General features: G+C 53.3%; 2 protein-coding genes across 3 annotated transcripts; both read left to right on the top strand.

The window, feature by feature from the left end:
* Positions 1-356: 356 nt before the first annotated feature.
* On the top strand, positions 357-6748 carry LOC117647106 (aminopeptidase N-like). Of its 2 annotated transcripts, none has more exons than XM_034388628.1 (13): positions 357-383; positions 1594-1877; positions 1952-2439; positions 2518-2814; positions 2895-3075; positions 3154-3310; positions 4391-4472; positions 4548-4954; positions 5035-5315; positions 5388-5572; positions 5694-5864; positions 5976-6128; positions 6220-6748. In XM_034388628.1, exons 2-13 carry the CDS (start codon positions 1602-1604, stop codon positions 6680-6682), a joined length of 3141 nt encoding a protein of 1046 aa, XP_034244519.1. In that variant the 5' UTR covers positions 357-383; positions 1594-1601; the 3' UTR covers positions 6683-6748. The 2 variants fall into 2 exon arrangements, with proteins under 2 accessions (XP_034244519.1, XP_034244520.1); XM_034388629.1 differs by lacking the exon at positions 357-383 and having other exon boundaries at positions 6220-6538; positions 6572-6748.
* Positions 6749-8685: 1937 nt separating this feature from the next.
* On the top strand, positions 8686-11241 carry LOC117646696 (alpha-2-macroglobulin receptor-associated protein). Its single transcript, XM_034387815.1, has 8 exons — positions 8686-8845; positions 8953-9254; positions 9344-9485; positions 9558-9731; positions 9808-9921; positions 10015-10105; positions 10192-10348; positions 10425-11241. Exons 2-8 carry the CDS (start codon positions 9003-9005, stop codon positions 10641-10643), a joined length of 1149 nt encoding a protein of 382 aa, XP_034243706.1. The 5' UTR covers positions 8686-8845; positions 8953-9002; the 3' UTR covers positions 10644-11241.
* The last annotated feature ends 3966 nt before the right edge of the window (positions 11242-15207 follow it).

The raw sequence follows: 15207 nt of genomic DNA on the forward strand, positions 1-15207 counted from the left end.
GGTGACACCAGCGAAACTGTTACCGCGCTCAAGAGCTCCTCGAAGCGGCCGATGGACGCGGAGCCCGCGGAGCGAGGGGACGCGCGCGCTCTCTCTCTCTTTCTCTCTTCCTCTCTCTCTCTCTCTCGCTCGCCCGGTCGCTCCTAAAGGATTCGTTATATTTCAAAAGAAAGACTTGAATCGGACTGACTTAATGGGCGCGAAGAGGAGGGCCTACCCTGGCAACCGCGGCCCAGACCTTCGGACTTTCCGCCTCGGGGCCGGAAAAGCCATCGGCACTTGTGGCGAAGTTTGAGATAAGATTACCAATCAATCAGCGCCGGGAATACTTTAGCGGTGCAGTGGCCTGCATGACGCTGTCCGGGAGGCGCGAAAACAAAAAAGTCGGGAAACTCTGCGCACTACCCCAAGCACCGGTCGAAATAGGACTGAATCATCTTGACGGTCTTGACGTAAACGCGTGGCACGTGCGCCCTTGTGACGACAGTTGCCAAAGTTGATAGAATTTCGAGAATCCAATTTCTCAAAAAGCAATAATACTTGGTCTGATGATAAGAGTTCAGCGGCTTTCGGGCGTCACTGGGCGGGATAAACTTGGTGGTGGCATCCTTTCACGTCGTGCCTTTTTCCTGTTCCTTGAGCAGCGCCTTCAGGGAAAAAAGATGAGGAAATGGCTTCGTGTATTCCCCTAGGCAATGGCAACCACGTCATAGACCGACAAGTGCATACGCCCCGGCACTGACACTGCGTTTTATTGGCCCACTCGAGATTTCAAAATATTCCACGCACCATTTAGTCGATATGGCTCATCATCTGGGCTACTGGGGCGATGCACGGCGACGCGGGGCGGGGCGCTGATTTGCCGCGTCTGTCAGTAATCGCGGGAGATAGCGCGGCAATTGCGCGACGACGCCGATAACAACAATTAGCGTCTGTCTCGCGTCGGTGCGTCGCCGCGTCGCCCCATTCGACTGGCGGCGTCCGCGGCGTCCGTCAGCTCAGGTAAGCGCGGCAACGGGCCCATTTGACGAAAGAACGGCTTCACTTCCGAACTTCGCCTGTCGGTTAGGTTAGGTTAGGTTAGCTCAGGTAAGCGCGGCAACGGGCCCATTTGACGAGGGAATGACTTCACTTCCGAAATTCGTCTGTCGGTGGTGGAAGCTCGTCAACAGTGAGGACCACGAGCGCTATACGCACGAAGTAACTTGTGTTTCAAATTCAATTTCCTTATACTTTGTCACACTCAGTGCCAGACACTTGTACAAACGCGCACCATTTAGGAGATACAGACAGAGCTGTCGACCTTTTTTTGTTTGGTTAAGTTGGCATTAGCGGGCTTTGCTCAAACGCCGGGCGGAGTGACTTTTTCTGTCGAGGGAGCACAGGTTCGGAACGCTTTGACGTGTGCGACAGTGCGACACCGGCGCGTGAGTGGCACAATCTCGATCCTCCACCCGAGTACCGAGTACCAGCACACTATCTTCGCAAGCGGATGAAAGATAGCCGGCCGGAGGGAAAACGCCTACGCACTGTTCACCCACCCTTTTTTTCGAATTCTTTTCTCCTTACTCAATTTTTTATATTTTTTTTTAGAAACAGCCATGGTGCAGTGGTGCGGCTTGCTGGTGCTGGTGGCGACGGCCGCCCTGGTGCGGGGCTCGGCGCTCGGCCCTGGACCGGCCCCCCGCCTCGTACTGCCCCCCGCCGGACGGATCCAGGACGACGCCGAGAAGCTGCTGGGGCTGCCCGCCGGGGTGCAGGTCGACCCCGCGCCGCCGCGGCGCTACAGCCCCGCGCCCAAGGCCGCCGTGAAGGCCGTCCGCGCCGACGCCGACCCCTACCGCCTGCCCCAGAACGTGGTGCCCACGCGCTACCAGGCAAGCGCTTGCTTCCAACGCGAACAGAAACACGTTGCCTGTGCACTTCCCTAACCTCTCGCTGCCCTCCGTAGCTCGCCCTGACCGTGGACATGACGGTCCTCAGCTTCACGGGGTCCGTGAGCATCTCGCTGAACGTGCTGGCCGACACGGACACCATCGTGCTGCACGCCGCCGACAACCTCGGTTTGCCCGAGGACAGCGTGAGGGTGGAGGCCGCGGACCACAGCACCGTCGCGGTCAGCAAGGTGGAGCGGAACAGCCAGTACAGCACCGTGACCGTCACCCTGGCCGCCCCACTGCAGAAGAACGCGCACTACACGCTCTCCTTCTCGTCCTTCTCGTCGGACCTCCTCGGGGACCTCAGCGGCTTCTACAAGTCCAGCTACGTCACGTCGGACGGCACCACGCGCTACTTGGCCACGACGCAGTTCGAGTCCATCAACGCCAGGAAGGCGTTCCCCTGCTTCGACGAGCCCAGCCTCAAGGCACGCTTCGACATCCAGATCACGCACGACAAGGGCTACGGTGTTCGGTCCAACATGCCGCTGCTGAGTACCAGGTACCTACCCCACCTGCCATTCTAAGCCACAGCACGCAGAGCGAGCACTCAGATCGACTAACGGCCACTGGTTTCCAGTTCCGACGACAGGACCCAGACGACCGTCTTCAAGTCCACCGTCCCCATGTCCACGTACCTGCTGGCGTGGGTGGTGTCCGACTTCGAGAAGGTGTCCAACGCCGACGAGACCTTCAACACGTGGGCGCGCAAGGACATCGTCGCGGGTGCCACCATCAGTCAGCAGGTGGGCCAGGAGGCCCTGAAGCAGCTCGCCGAGTACACCGGCATCGCCTACGTCATGCCCAAGACGGACCAGTTCGCCATCCCCGACTTCAGCGCCGGCGCCATGGAGAACTGGGGCCTCGTCACCTACAGGTACAAGCACAGGCTGCGCCGCGCGGTGGCAAACGTTCTGCAAGTTGCTAAAAGTGGCCGTGGTCCGTGCACACTGACAGGGAGCCGTACCTCATCAAGACGGAGAACACGGACGTGTCCTACGAGCAGACGATCTCGACAATCATCTGCCACGAGCTGTCCCACCAGTGGACCGGCAACCTGGTCACCATGGACTGGTGGTCCAACACCTGGCTCAACGAGGGCTTCGCCACCTTCTTCGAGAACTTCATCTGCGACAAGGTGCGCCTGGACTAACCCTGCCCAACACGACGCAGTGCGTGACGAACGCGTCAACAAACCAAAACAATCCGTTTGCAGATCAACCCCGACATGAAGCTGATCGAGAAGGCCATCACCACGTACGCCCAGGTGGCCTTCAACAACGACCTGATCGACACCCAGCACGCCATGAGCAGCCCCGTCTCCAGCCCCGCCGAGATCGAGGCCAAGTTCGACCGCATCTCCTACTCCAAGGGTGAGCGTCGTGGGGAAAATCCAGGCTCGGACTGGCCCCAAAAGGCCCCAGCGGATAAGAACGCAAAAGGCCCCCGATCATCGTTTTTACCCTTCATGACCAACTTAGTCAGGCTACCGCTCCCAAACTAGTTGCGGTCAATAGCCTTCCCAATACAGGGCATGAAAGAGTAGGGTCTAAAGAATACTAGGACGTCGAGGGAGGCCTTTTACGGCGACTAGATTGGACACAGTGGACACCCAAAGTCAGCAAAATCAGCAAATTTCCGAGATACGACCACTTTTTGACCAACTTGGTCGGAAAATCGTTGCGGTCAAAGCCAAAATCGTTGTGGTCAACGTCTTCCCGACACAGGGCATGAAAGAGTAGTGTATTAAGAATACTAGGACGTCGAGGGAGGCCTTTTACGGCGACTAGATTGGACACAGTGGCCGCCCAAAGTCAGCAAAATCAGCAAATTTCCGAGATTCAACCACTTTTTGACCAACTTGGTCGGAAAATCGTTGCGGTCAAAGCCAAAATCGTTGTGGTCAACGTCTTCCCGACACAGGGCATGAAAGAGTAGTGTCTTAAGAATACTAGGACGTCGAGGGAGGCCTTTTACGGCGACTAGATTGGACACAGTGGCCGCCCAAAGTCAGCAAAATCAACAAATTTCCGAGATTCCACCACTTTTTGACCAACTTGGGCGGAAAATCGTTGCGGTCAAAGCCAAAATCGTTGTGGTCAACGTCATCCCGACACAGGGCATGAAAGAGTAGGGTCTTAAGAATACTAGGGCGTCGAGGGAAGCCTTTTACGGCAACTAGATTGGACACAGTGGCCACCCAAAGTCAGCATAATCAGCAAATTTCCGAGATATGACCACTTTTTGACAAACTTGGTCGGAAAATCGTTGCGGTCAAAGCCAAAATCGTTGTGGTCAACGTCTTCCCGACACAGGGCATGAAAGAGTAGGGTCTTAAGAATACTAGGGCGTCGAGGGAAGCCTTTTACGGCGACTAGATTGGACACAAAATCGATAACCAAAGTGGTAGATTTGTTTTTAGAATTGCCTGACGGTTTCTTTGCTTCCTGCAGGCGGCACCGTCCTCCGCATGTTCCAGCACATCCTCACCCCGGCCGTCTTCCAGAAGGGCCTCTCGCGCTACCTGGCCACCAAGTGAGTCACGCCCTTACGGCCAAGTAATTCGAAAAAGGTCGACAAATAACCCAAACGCCCCGCGATCGTGCGCAGCATGTTCATGAACGGCACCCCCGAGAAGCTCTTCCGCGCGCTGGCCGCCGAGGCCGCGGCCGCCAACGACAAGACCCCCGACACGGTGTCGCTGCCCGACAACGTGGACTTCCCCGCGGTGGCGAGGAGCTGGACTGAGCAGCCGGGCGCGCCCGTCGTCACGGCCTCGTGCGACTTCAGGGCCAAGAAGTGCACCCTGTCGCAGCAGCAGCTGCGCTCCGCGTCGTCCACGTCCAAGACCAGCAACAAGTGGTACATCCCCGTGACAGTCATCACCTCCAAGTCCGCCGACCTGTCCGCCGTCAAGACCGTCGCCTGGCTCACGCCCGACAAGGACAGCGTCAGCATCGACATCGACGTCGACGACGATAGCGCGCAGTGGGTCATCATCAACCCCCAGCAGACAGGTGCGTCCGGGGTCCGGCACGCGAGAGGAGCCTGTCGAGAGGCACTTCCTGAGGCTTCCCTGACCGCTTTGTGTCGGCAGGCTACTACCGCGTGCAGTACGACGACGCCTCCAGGGGCCGCATCCTGGCCGCGCTCTTGGACTCCCAGAACGAGGCTGTGCTGGACGGAGCGACGCGCGCGCAGTACTTGAGTGACGTCCTGGGCTTGGCGCAGACCGACAAGCTGGACTGGACCGAGACCGTCAAGGCCCTGCAGACCCTCAAGGACACGCAGAACTCGGCCGTGTGGCTGGCCGGCTTCCGCGTCATCAGCACCCTGGCTAACGAGCTCGCCAACACCGACGTCTACTCGTCGTTCAAGGTACAGTACGTGCCAACTAACGCATAGACACTGCGAGAAAAAAAGTCTTGCAAAGTCATGCCCTCTGTTCAGATTATCTTGGACAAGGTCACCGCGTCCACGTTCGAGAAGGTCGGCCTGAAGGTCAAGGAGACCGACGACCACAACACCCGCCACCTGCGCTACTTCGTGGCGCCCTACGCCTGCGCCAGCGGCAACGCCGATTGCCTCGCTGAGGCGGCCACCATGCTCAAGGATCTTTTCGCCAACAGCGTCCTGTAAGTCACGGCCACGCCGCCATGCAGCGAGGTTCGACGCTCTGAGGCCTCACCTAACCTCACCTAACCTCACCTAACCTCACATAACCTCACATAACCTCACCCCTCTCTCGCGTCGCAGCCCCCACGTGGACATGGCCCGCGCCGTGCTGTGCTACGGCCTCAAAACCACCGACGACACCGTCTTCGCCAACGTGAAGCAGCTGTGGCAGTCTGCTACTGGAACGACGCGAAGCGACATGGCCACCGCCCTCGCCTGCGCCCCGAGCCAGAAACTCGTCTCGACCACGGGGTGAGTTGTCTGCCTCTGTCGCACTCACGGGTCGTCAGCGCGGAAGAGACAGTGTGATAGCGCCACACTGGTGTGGTTGAGGCGCACTTTGACAAGGCGGTGTTTCCTCAGGCTGATCCCCGAGCTGCTGTCCAAGACGAAAGCCAAGGAGCAGGACAAGTCCGACCTGTACGACCTGTTCGACTCCATCATCACGCAGCAGCCCGACCACCGCCGCGCCCTGCTGGACTTCGTCAAGGGCAACTGGCAGAAGATAGACACCTTGTAAGTGCAACAAAAGCTCACTTGAAAATTATATTTAAAAAAAAAATTGAAAGTGATATATGTTTTTTGTCGGTTTCTTTCGCTTGCGCAGCTTTGGTGACACCGAAAGCCTGGCCATGGTCTTGACTTCCATCATCGGCACGATCCGCAACGACGCCGAGCTGAGCGAGGTGCAGCAGTGGGTGCGCTCCACCTTCTCGGGCCGCGCCGAGTACGCCAACATCCAGGGCTCGCTGTCCATCATCGAGGACCGGCTGCACAACGGCTGGTACCGCAGCAACTACGAGAAGGTGGCCGCCTACATCTACCTGGAGACGAACACCCACCCGCCCGCCGGCCCCACCACCTCCCATCCCCCAACCTCCAACCCCGGCCCCACCTCGGCACGCCCCACGGGCCAGCCCGGCCCCACCTCGGCACGCCCCACCGGCCAGCCCGGCCCCGGCCCCAACCCCTCGACGGCCAAGCCGAACGGGGCCTCCTTCGTGGCGGCGTCGACCACCACTCTCCTCTCCTTGGTGCTCCTGGTGGCCGCCCTTGCCCAGAGGGCGTAGAGCCCTTTTTGTAAATTTAATTTTAGCTAGAAAACTCGATAAATAAACTTTTATACCGATCGTTGAGAGGCTTGGTCTCTCCATCCCTGCAGTCCGGCTCGGCTCCAGCTTCTCCAGCTAGCGTCGGCTCCAGCGAGCTTACTTGCATCGGCTGCAGACGGATTCCGGACAGCGGACCGTCTCTCTCGCACCCGCGCGGGACGCCCCGTGAGTGCGAGAGAGACGGGGCGACGAAAGTGATGTTCGGAATCTCTCGGCACGACACAATGACTCCTCAGCTCATGAGGGGTAACAGAGTGGAAAATGTGTGCTTTGTCCAGGAGGTGGGGGCAAGGCACGGCGAGAGAGAAATGAGAGAGAGAGGGAGAAAGAGGGAGAGAGAGAGAGAGAGGGAGAGAGAGAGAGGCACCCAAGTCGATTGCCTGTTGAGATAAACAAGGCCTGTATGGCTCTGACCACAATGAGCCCTTGCCTCCTGCACGCCGCCCGACGAGTCCCTCCGCGTCCTGGTCGTCTTGGCCCTCGACGGGGCGTACCGGTGGCTTACCTAATGAGAGCCTTCACCGCCCCGCCCCCGGCGTGTCGCTTACACCTAAGCCGATAAAACAAAAGACTGAGACGAGGCGCTAAAGACTGCCACACGCACGCGCCACAAAAATAGCAAAAACAGCAACAACAAGACACATTCACAACGGCGTGGCCGGTATTCGAACCCGCAGACACCTCGGCGACGACGGGGCGGAACCGCGCTGCGAGACAAGGGCTGCTTCCACGCCCAAGGATCACACACAGCTCTCTCTTTCCCGCTCCTCATTAAGTCTATCTGGAATGTAATCAGAAGTCTGGTATTTTCCTTTCCGGCGGCATCAAGATGAAGAGGTGCGTGTTTGTCTCTCGGAACAGTATACCCACCCCCTGCGAGCATCCCCTCCCCATCCCCGGCCGAGCTCGCCGAGCGTCACTTTGTCAAAGAGCGTGTCAGATCACCGACATGGCTGCAGATTCCTTTCAATATCACTGCGACCATTTTGTTGTGCTCGCCGCATGGCAGAGCGCGGGGCGGGGCGGGGCGGGGCGGGGTGCGCGGGGCGAGGCACCCTGCCACCCCTCGCCTTCGCGCTTCGCCCTCGGACGGGTGGTTTCTGGGTGTCTGATGTTGACAGCGTTGCGGGGCTAAAGTGGCGGAGATCGGCGGGGCAGGGCAGGCAGGGCAACCGGTTCCCGAGGGATGCGCTGCCTGCATGCTGGCTGGTGGGGTCGCCGTCGTCGCCGGTCGCCGCACACAATGGCTGGGTGGAGGGGGGAGGGGGAGGGGAGCCAGAAAGCCAGGTAATAGACGAGTCAATTTGTCGACGCGGACGATCACTCCGGCTGGCCGATTCCGAACACGGTTCTGTCCTTGTCGCACTCAAGGGGCGTCCCGTAGGAGCGCGAGAGAGACAGAGCGACGGAGGCCCTGTTCGGAACCGCTCTGCGGACGGCGAGGCGCGGCGGTGCGGCGGTGCGGCCGGCGGCTCAACTCAACTCCCGCTGCAGCTGGATCAAAAGCCTTTCAGTCGGGCTGCCGGCTGTTTGTTTTGAGTTTTGCGCAAAGCCAGGCAAGCCAAAGGCAAGCCATCAAGCCAGCGGCGTGCCGCGGCGCGGCGGGAGGAGAGGAGGTGGGAGGGAGAAGTGGAGTCGAAAACTTTGCAAAAACGTCAACGAAGGCCTGAAACTTGCGGAATAGACTGGCCTTGGTCGATCACCTCCACAGTGCAGTGGTCTTTGGGCCTTCCCTGAGAACAGGGCACACGAATGGCCACATAAGTTTAGATGCAAAGTGAGCGCAAAGTTCGCCAAAACGTCCAAGAATGACTGAAATGAGGACTGACTTTGGTCGATCACTGCAGGCTGCGCCCAAACTAACTCTCTCTACAGTGTAGTGGTCTCTGGTCCTTTTGAATCAGCGCGCCACCAGCGCCAGGCCCCGGTGCACAGTGCTGCCCCCCACCGGCAGGAGCCGCAACTACGCGCGCGTTTGGCGCCAGCCTAATTTTTCATACCCTGCTGAAGCTGAAACCACGTGACCGTGTGATGATGTCGTCGTGTGCAGAAAATGAATGAATGTTGTTATTGCCTGCAGTGATAGGCGTCTCATCTTGATATTTGCCTTGATTCCGTTCGGTGCGTTGATCTCTCTCGTGTGTAACGCGTCCACCTCGTCTGCGGCCGGCTTTACTCAAAGTGTAGGAGTCCTTTCTTTGACTGTGGTCGGTTTTCTTGGTTTACAGGAGCTGAGAAGTATTCTGCGCGTAGCTAACCTGAACGCGGAGCCGGCAAGATGGGGCGAGGGCGACTGCTGAGTACTCTGTGCCTCCTGGCACTGCTTGCGGTGTACTGCCACGCCCACAACAAGTACTCGGCCAAGGCGAACGAGGCCGACAAGAGCAAGCCGGGGAAGGCAGCCAAGCCTTCCAAGAAGGACCTCACTCCCCCCAAGGAGTCCATTTTTGGCGAAGTGTCAGACTTCAGGAAGCTCGAGAAACCATTCCGGATGGCCAAATTGAACATGCTTTGGAGCAAAGCCCAGTTGGTCAGTCCCTTTTCTGTTTCTCATTTTCTTTCTACCACTCCAGCTAGTTTTCGGTCATCACTGTGTTACGTGTGACTTTTACTTTGCAGAGGCTGACGGAACCTAAGCTGAAATCACTCTTCAGCGAGCTTAAGATTCACGATAAGGAAGAGCTCACGTTCAAGAAGGTGAAGTCTGAGGGGAAGGATAAAGATGGCATGATGGAGGCAGACATGAGGAAAAGGCTAACTGGTAAGTCTATGTTTCTTGAATGGTTCGCTTTCCCGTTATGTTCCACCTTACAATTTGTATGTTTTATCATAGGTATTATGAGTTCTTATGATCTCCTTGAGCATTTTGAAGATGTCAATGATCCCTCAAAGTATAGGCTCCACAAGCCCTTCAACCAAGCCTCCGACGACAATTTGACTAAAAAACTATTCAAGGACAAGAAATTGAACAAATTGTGGGACAAAGCAGAACATGCTGGATTCTCTGGTAAGTTGGCTTTCAATGCTTAATGGAAACTCAACTTTCGGCTTTGAGATTATGTCTAATGAACTACCTCTTGCAGCTGAGGAGCTTCAAGCCTTGAAAGAGGAGTTCCAACACCATCAAGATAAACTGGACCAATTTTACTCGCTTCTTAGTGAGGTTGAGAAGCGCAACCCACAGGATGATGCTGAAAGTGAGTTGGACTCTGATGAAACCCAAAATATTTCCCTTGAGATTTAATTTTCAAATTGTAACATTTTTATTATTATTACCCTCTCATTTTTAGATACTGTTGATGAAACTCATGATAAGTTCAACGAAATTGCGTCTGTGGAGGAAATCAATAAAGACCCTACAGCGAAAGCAAATGAATTGAGGTAACAATTGTTCATCAGTAAAGCTAAAGATCCTCAATGAAACACATTAATTTTCTCCTATGTTTGTTCCATGTCTTTCCTCATAGAACTCATCATCGAGATTTAAAGGATAGTTATGATCGCCTCAACAGAATTGCCTCTAAAGGACCTAAAAGTCAAGATTTTGTTGAACCAAAGGTGCAGGGACTTTGGCGTATTGCTGTAGAATCCAATTTCTCAGCAGATGAATTGGCATCATTGAAGGTGAGTAATGATGGATTGTTTGGTTATCAGGACACTAAACAAAGAAAAATTGGACTAAATATATTTCTATTTTCAGACTGAGCTACTTCATTATGAAAACCGCTTACTGAAATTGAGGCATCTTCAGGCTGAGGCTGCCCTGGGACAACAGCGTCATGGGGACAAGAAAGTTATAGGCCACAAAAGTGATGGAGAAGAGTTAATGGAGGAAACCATCAAAAAGCATGCAAGGAAAGTTGAAAAATTGCATGACTACTTGTCTAAGCGAATTACTAACAAACATTCAGAACTCTAAAGACATTGTGCACAAATGTTATATGTCACCAAAGGATATCTATACTGAAATTTTATACTGTCGTTGGATCTTTTATTTGTTTGTATAGACTTTTAAAAAAAGTTCCTTAGAATCTCCTTATATTTTTGCCATCATTTTTGTTGCTTTCTCTTCTTTTCTATGTTAATTTTATTGTTTTCTATATTACCTGTCTAAAACTCAATGTGACTGTGCCACAATTTGTATTGTATGCAAGTATTAACTTCTTCCAAAGCCTCTGTGATTGTGATTTTCTCTATTTTTCTTACTGTAACTCTTTTCTGTTTCCATTTAAATTCTATGTAAAATAATTTTAATTATGTTTAATTACTTTACAAATACATTGTGATAAGGGCATCTCTTTACTTGTAGGCATTTGTGATATTAGTTGGATATTCCTCTTTGCACATGCCACTCCCGCACCACTTTTTTTCCCATCTCTACTCACATCTGGAGAATGATGTCCCTCTCTGATATGCCAGTTTACTTACTGTAGTATTTCTCTAATGTCTGATCAAAACAATGTACTAGTTTGTAACTGCTCTGAACTGTTTGAAAAAATATATTTTTGATGTTGTTCCATTGTGAAACGCGGACCTCATTTCAAATACCTATCATTGTCGTTCTAGAACCCTAAAGGGTAGAGTTTGGGTCACCGCCCGACAGGTAGGCAACTCAACGCACACGGCGAGGTCCTCCAGATCCGGGCGAGCGCCTGCAGTGTAGGCCACCATTCCGTCATGTAACGGATCAACACACACACACACATGAGCGGGCGGCCCGGTGCAACAGCCGGCGCGGCGGGGGGCGGGTAGGGGCGGGTGCTGCAGTGCGGCCGGTGGCGGCCGGCAACCAAGGGAACCACCACCTGACGTGGGGCGGGGGGAGCGGGGGGTACCGGCGGGGTACACTGTTATTCCTGGGTGTTCAATAACTAAGCGCCTTAAGGCGTTTGCCTCAAAAACCTAGACGCCTTGATGCGCTTAGTTACTCAACGCCTAAGGCGTTTAGTTACTCAACGCCTAAGGCGTTGAATTACAAGACACCTTTGCTTGGCCTGTACCCACCACAACAGCAGTGGGAGTACTAATGCAATACAAGCTGCCTCTTTCCATTGCCTCAAGGCGTCTAACTACTATACGCCTTCCAAGGCGTTTAACTGCTAGACACCTTGGAGGTGTGCAGAGGCTGAACAGCTTGACTGTCTTTGAATACAGCCATGCCATCCCTTGTTTGAACCAAGGTGTTTAGCAGCTACGCACCTTTGAAGGTGTCTTACCATTAAACGCCTTGCAAGGCGCGCAGCAGTTAAACACCTTGACACAATGGGCCAGGGCAGCCTGCACTGCTAATGTATGCATGGAGATTTGTCCATATTTTTCCATTTGTTTTAATAATCTACACATACCTGTCAAAAATTAGTTTATGATGCTGAGTTGTCAATATCCAATTAAGGATGGAGACGGGTGTTGTCAATACGTGTGACCAAACCGCAGAATGTTTTTGTCAATGAATAGCAGTCGTCACTTTCTATTGTCCTAAAATTAACTTGAGTCTTATTGTTGGTTGCAAAGTAAATTAACACAAAGGCAGCAATATAAATTTGGCCTTGAAGGAAAGAAGCACAAATATAAGTCCTTTTCTCCATTGTGAAGAATCCACAATGGACCAGGCGCTGGTGAGGTTGGGCTGCCCCAGTAGATTCAGAGGGTCGGCCTAATGAGTGTAAGTTGGGGTACCCGTGGCGCCACCATGCGGCGGTGCTAAGAAGCTCTGTAGCCAACCTACTAAACATTAAGACACACTAAGAATTGAGATGTTTGAAAAAAATTGAGACGTTTTGAGCTGCAGAATTTTTTTTGCCTTTTTTCTGACAATTATTAAGCCATTCTCTAGTCACATTTGAGTTGTTTATTTTGCTAATTTGAGGAAACGTAAGAACAAAATGATTGTGTGTGAAGTTTGGCAGCGGGCCCCGAGCAGACGAAAATAACCCTACTTAACGTACGAATTGTCAAGCAATTATTCGATCGAGGCAACAGTATTTTTTGTAAATGTGGTATTGTCAAGACCGGCGATAACATACTTCGTCATATTTCAAATAAATAACTTAGTGAACAAGCCTGACTTTTGTCACAGCCATGGTCACAAATACCATAAACAACACCCCGATCACGGGACAGCTTCCTAGCCCCTCCGCATGGTGGCGTCGTGTCGTCCCCTGCGAGTGTAGGCACAAAGCAGGCTCGTACCGACCCTCTGAATGGAGACATTTTCAGAGTTTAGAGGCGTGTCAACATATGTGACGCAATGTCACATCCCCTTCGTTCGATTCGATTCATGATTTCACTGCCACGAGGCGCTCAAATTCGTGTGCAACAGTCTAAAAACGAAATAAACCGAGCCAAGAAGCACACACGAACTCGCACGTAAACATTTGCGACGCAACAAACAAAATGCTGCCAACCTATGAAATGAAAAGAACGTCTGTTTTTTTTTTTTCGTTCTTGTCTTTTCATTTCATAGGTTGGCAGCATTTTGTTTGTTGCGTCGCAAATGTTTACGTGCGAGTTCGTGTGTGCTTCTTGGCTCGGTTTATTTCGTTTTTAGACTGTTGCACACGAATTTGAGCGCCTCGTGGCAGTGAAATCATGAATCGAATCGAACGAAGGGGATGTGACATTGCGTCACATATGTTGACACGCCTCTAAACTCTGAAAATGTCTCCATTCAGAGGGTCGGTACGAGCCTGCTTTGTGCCTACACTCGCAGGGGACGACACGACGCCACCATGCGGAGGGGCTAGGAAGCTGTCCCGTGATCGGGGTGTTGTTTATGGTATTTGTGACCATGGCTGTGACAAAAGTCAGGCTTGTTCACTAAGTTATTTATTTGAAATATGACGAAGTATGTTATCGCCGGTCTTGACAATACCACATTTACAAAAAATACTGTTGCCTCGATCGAATAATTGCTTGACAATTCGTACGTTAAGTAGGGTTATTTTCGTCTGCTCGGGGCCCGCTGCCAAACTTCACACACAATCATTTTGTTCTTACGTTTCCTCAAATTAGCAAAATAAACAACTCAAATGTGACTAGAGAATGGCTTAATAATTGTCAGAAAAAAGGCAAAAAAAATTCTGCAGCTCAAAACGTCTCAATTTTTTTCAAACATCTCAATTCTTAGTGTGTCTTAATGTTTAGTAGGTTGGCTACAGAGCTTCTTAGCACCGCCGCATGGTGGCGCCACGGGTACCCCAACTTACACTCATTAGGCCGACCCTCTGAATCTACTGGGGCAGCCCAACCTCACCAGCGCCTGGTCCATTGTGGATTCTTCACAATGGAGAAAAGGACTTATATTTGTGCTTCTTTCCTTCAAGGCCAAATTTATATTGCCGCCTTTGTGTTAATTTACTTTGCAACCAACAATAAGACTCAAGTTAATTTTAGGACAATAGTAAGTGATGACTGCTATTCGTTGACAAAAACATTCTGCGGTTTGGTCACACGTATTGACAACAGCCGTCTCCATCCTTAATTGGATATTGACAACTCAGCATCATAAACTAATTTTTGACAGGTATGTGTAGATTATTAAAACAAATGGAAAAATATGGACAAATCTCCATGCATACATTAGCAGTGCAGGCTGCCCTGGCCCATTGTGTCAAGGTGTTTAACTGCTGCGCGCCTTGCAAGGCGTTTAATGGTAAGACACCTTCAAAGGTGCGTAGCTGCTAAACACCTTGGTTCAAACAAGGGATGGCATGGCTGTATTCAAAGACAGTCAAGCTGTTCAGCCTCTGCACACCTCCAAGGTGTCTAGCAGTTAAACGCCTTGGAAGGCGTATAGTAGTTAGACGCCTTGATGCAATGGAAAGAGGCAGCTTGTATTGCATTAGTACTCCCACTGCTGTTGTGGTGGGTACAGGCCAAGCAAAGGTGTCTTGTAATTCAACGCCTTAGGCGTTGAGTAACTAAACGCCTTAGGCGTTGAGTAACTAAGCGCATCAAGGCGTCTAGGTTTTTGAGGCAAACGCCTTAAGGCGCTTAGTTATTGAACACCCAGGAATAACAGTGTACCCTTCCCTGCCCTTCCCCGCGAACTCGGCCCGCATTGTGGCAACGCCGACCGCGAGTAAGAGAGAGAGAGGGGGGGGCACGGTGTTGGAGTTCCTTTCCTCCGAGTACTGCATGGCCTGGCCGGCCGGCGCGGTCCTGGCGCTTGACTGCCTCCAGCCGGCCAGGTGAGGGGGGCAGGCAGGGCAACGTGCAGGCCGCAGGGTACCGCAGGGGGGCGGGCAGGAGGGGCCGGAGGGGCGCGAGGAAGGAAGCGGCGTGCAGCGGTCCTGGAGTCCCGGACGGCTCGGCTCTGCGCTCTGCGGCCGCGGCCAGGCAGTCAGTCAGGCCGCCGAGGGTCCTGGAGGTACCCGTGTGTGCCGCGCCGCGCCCGTTGCGCCCGCCGCGTCGAGTCCCTGTCGCGCTGTGATCCTGCGTGCCGCCCCGCGCCGCCCCGCGCCGCGCTGCGTCCCGGTGTCGCC

This window comes from Thrips palmi, unplaced genomic scaffold, assembly GCF_012932325.1.
Source record: "Thrips palmi isolate BJ-2018 unplaced genomic scaffold, TpBJ-2018v1 HiC_scaffold_2, whole genome shotgun sequence".
NCBI lineage: Eukaryota > Metazoa > Arthropoda > Insecta > Thysanoptera > Thripidae > Thrips > Thrips palmi.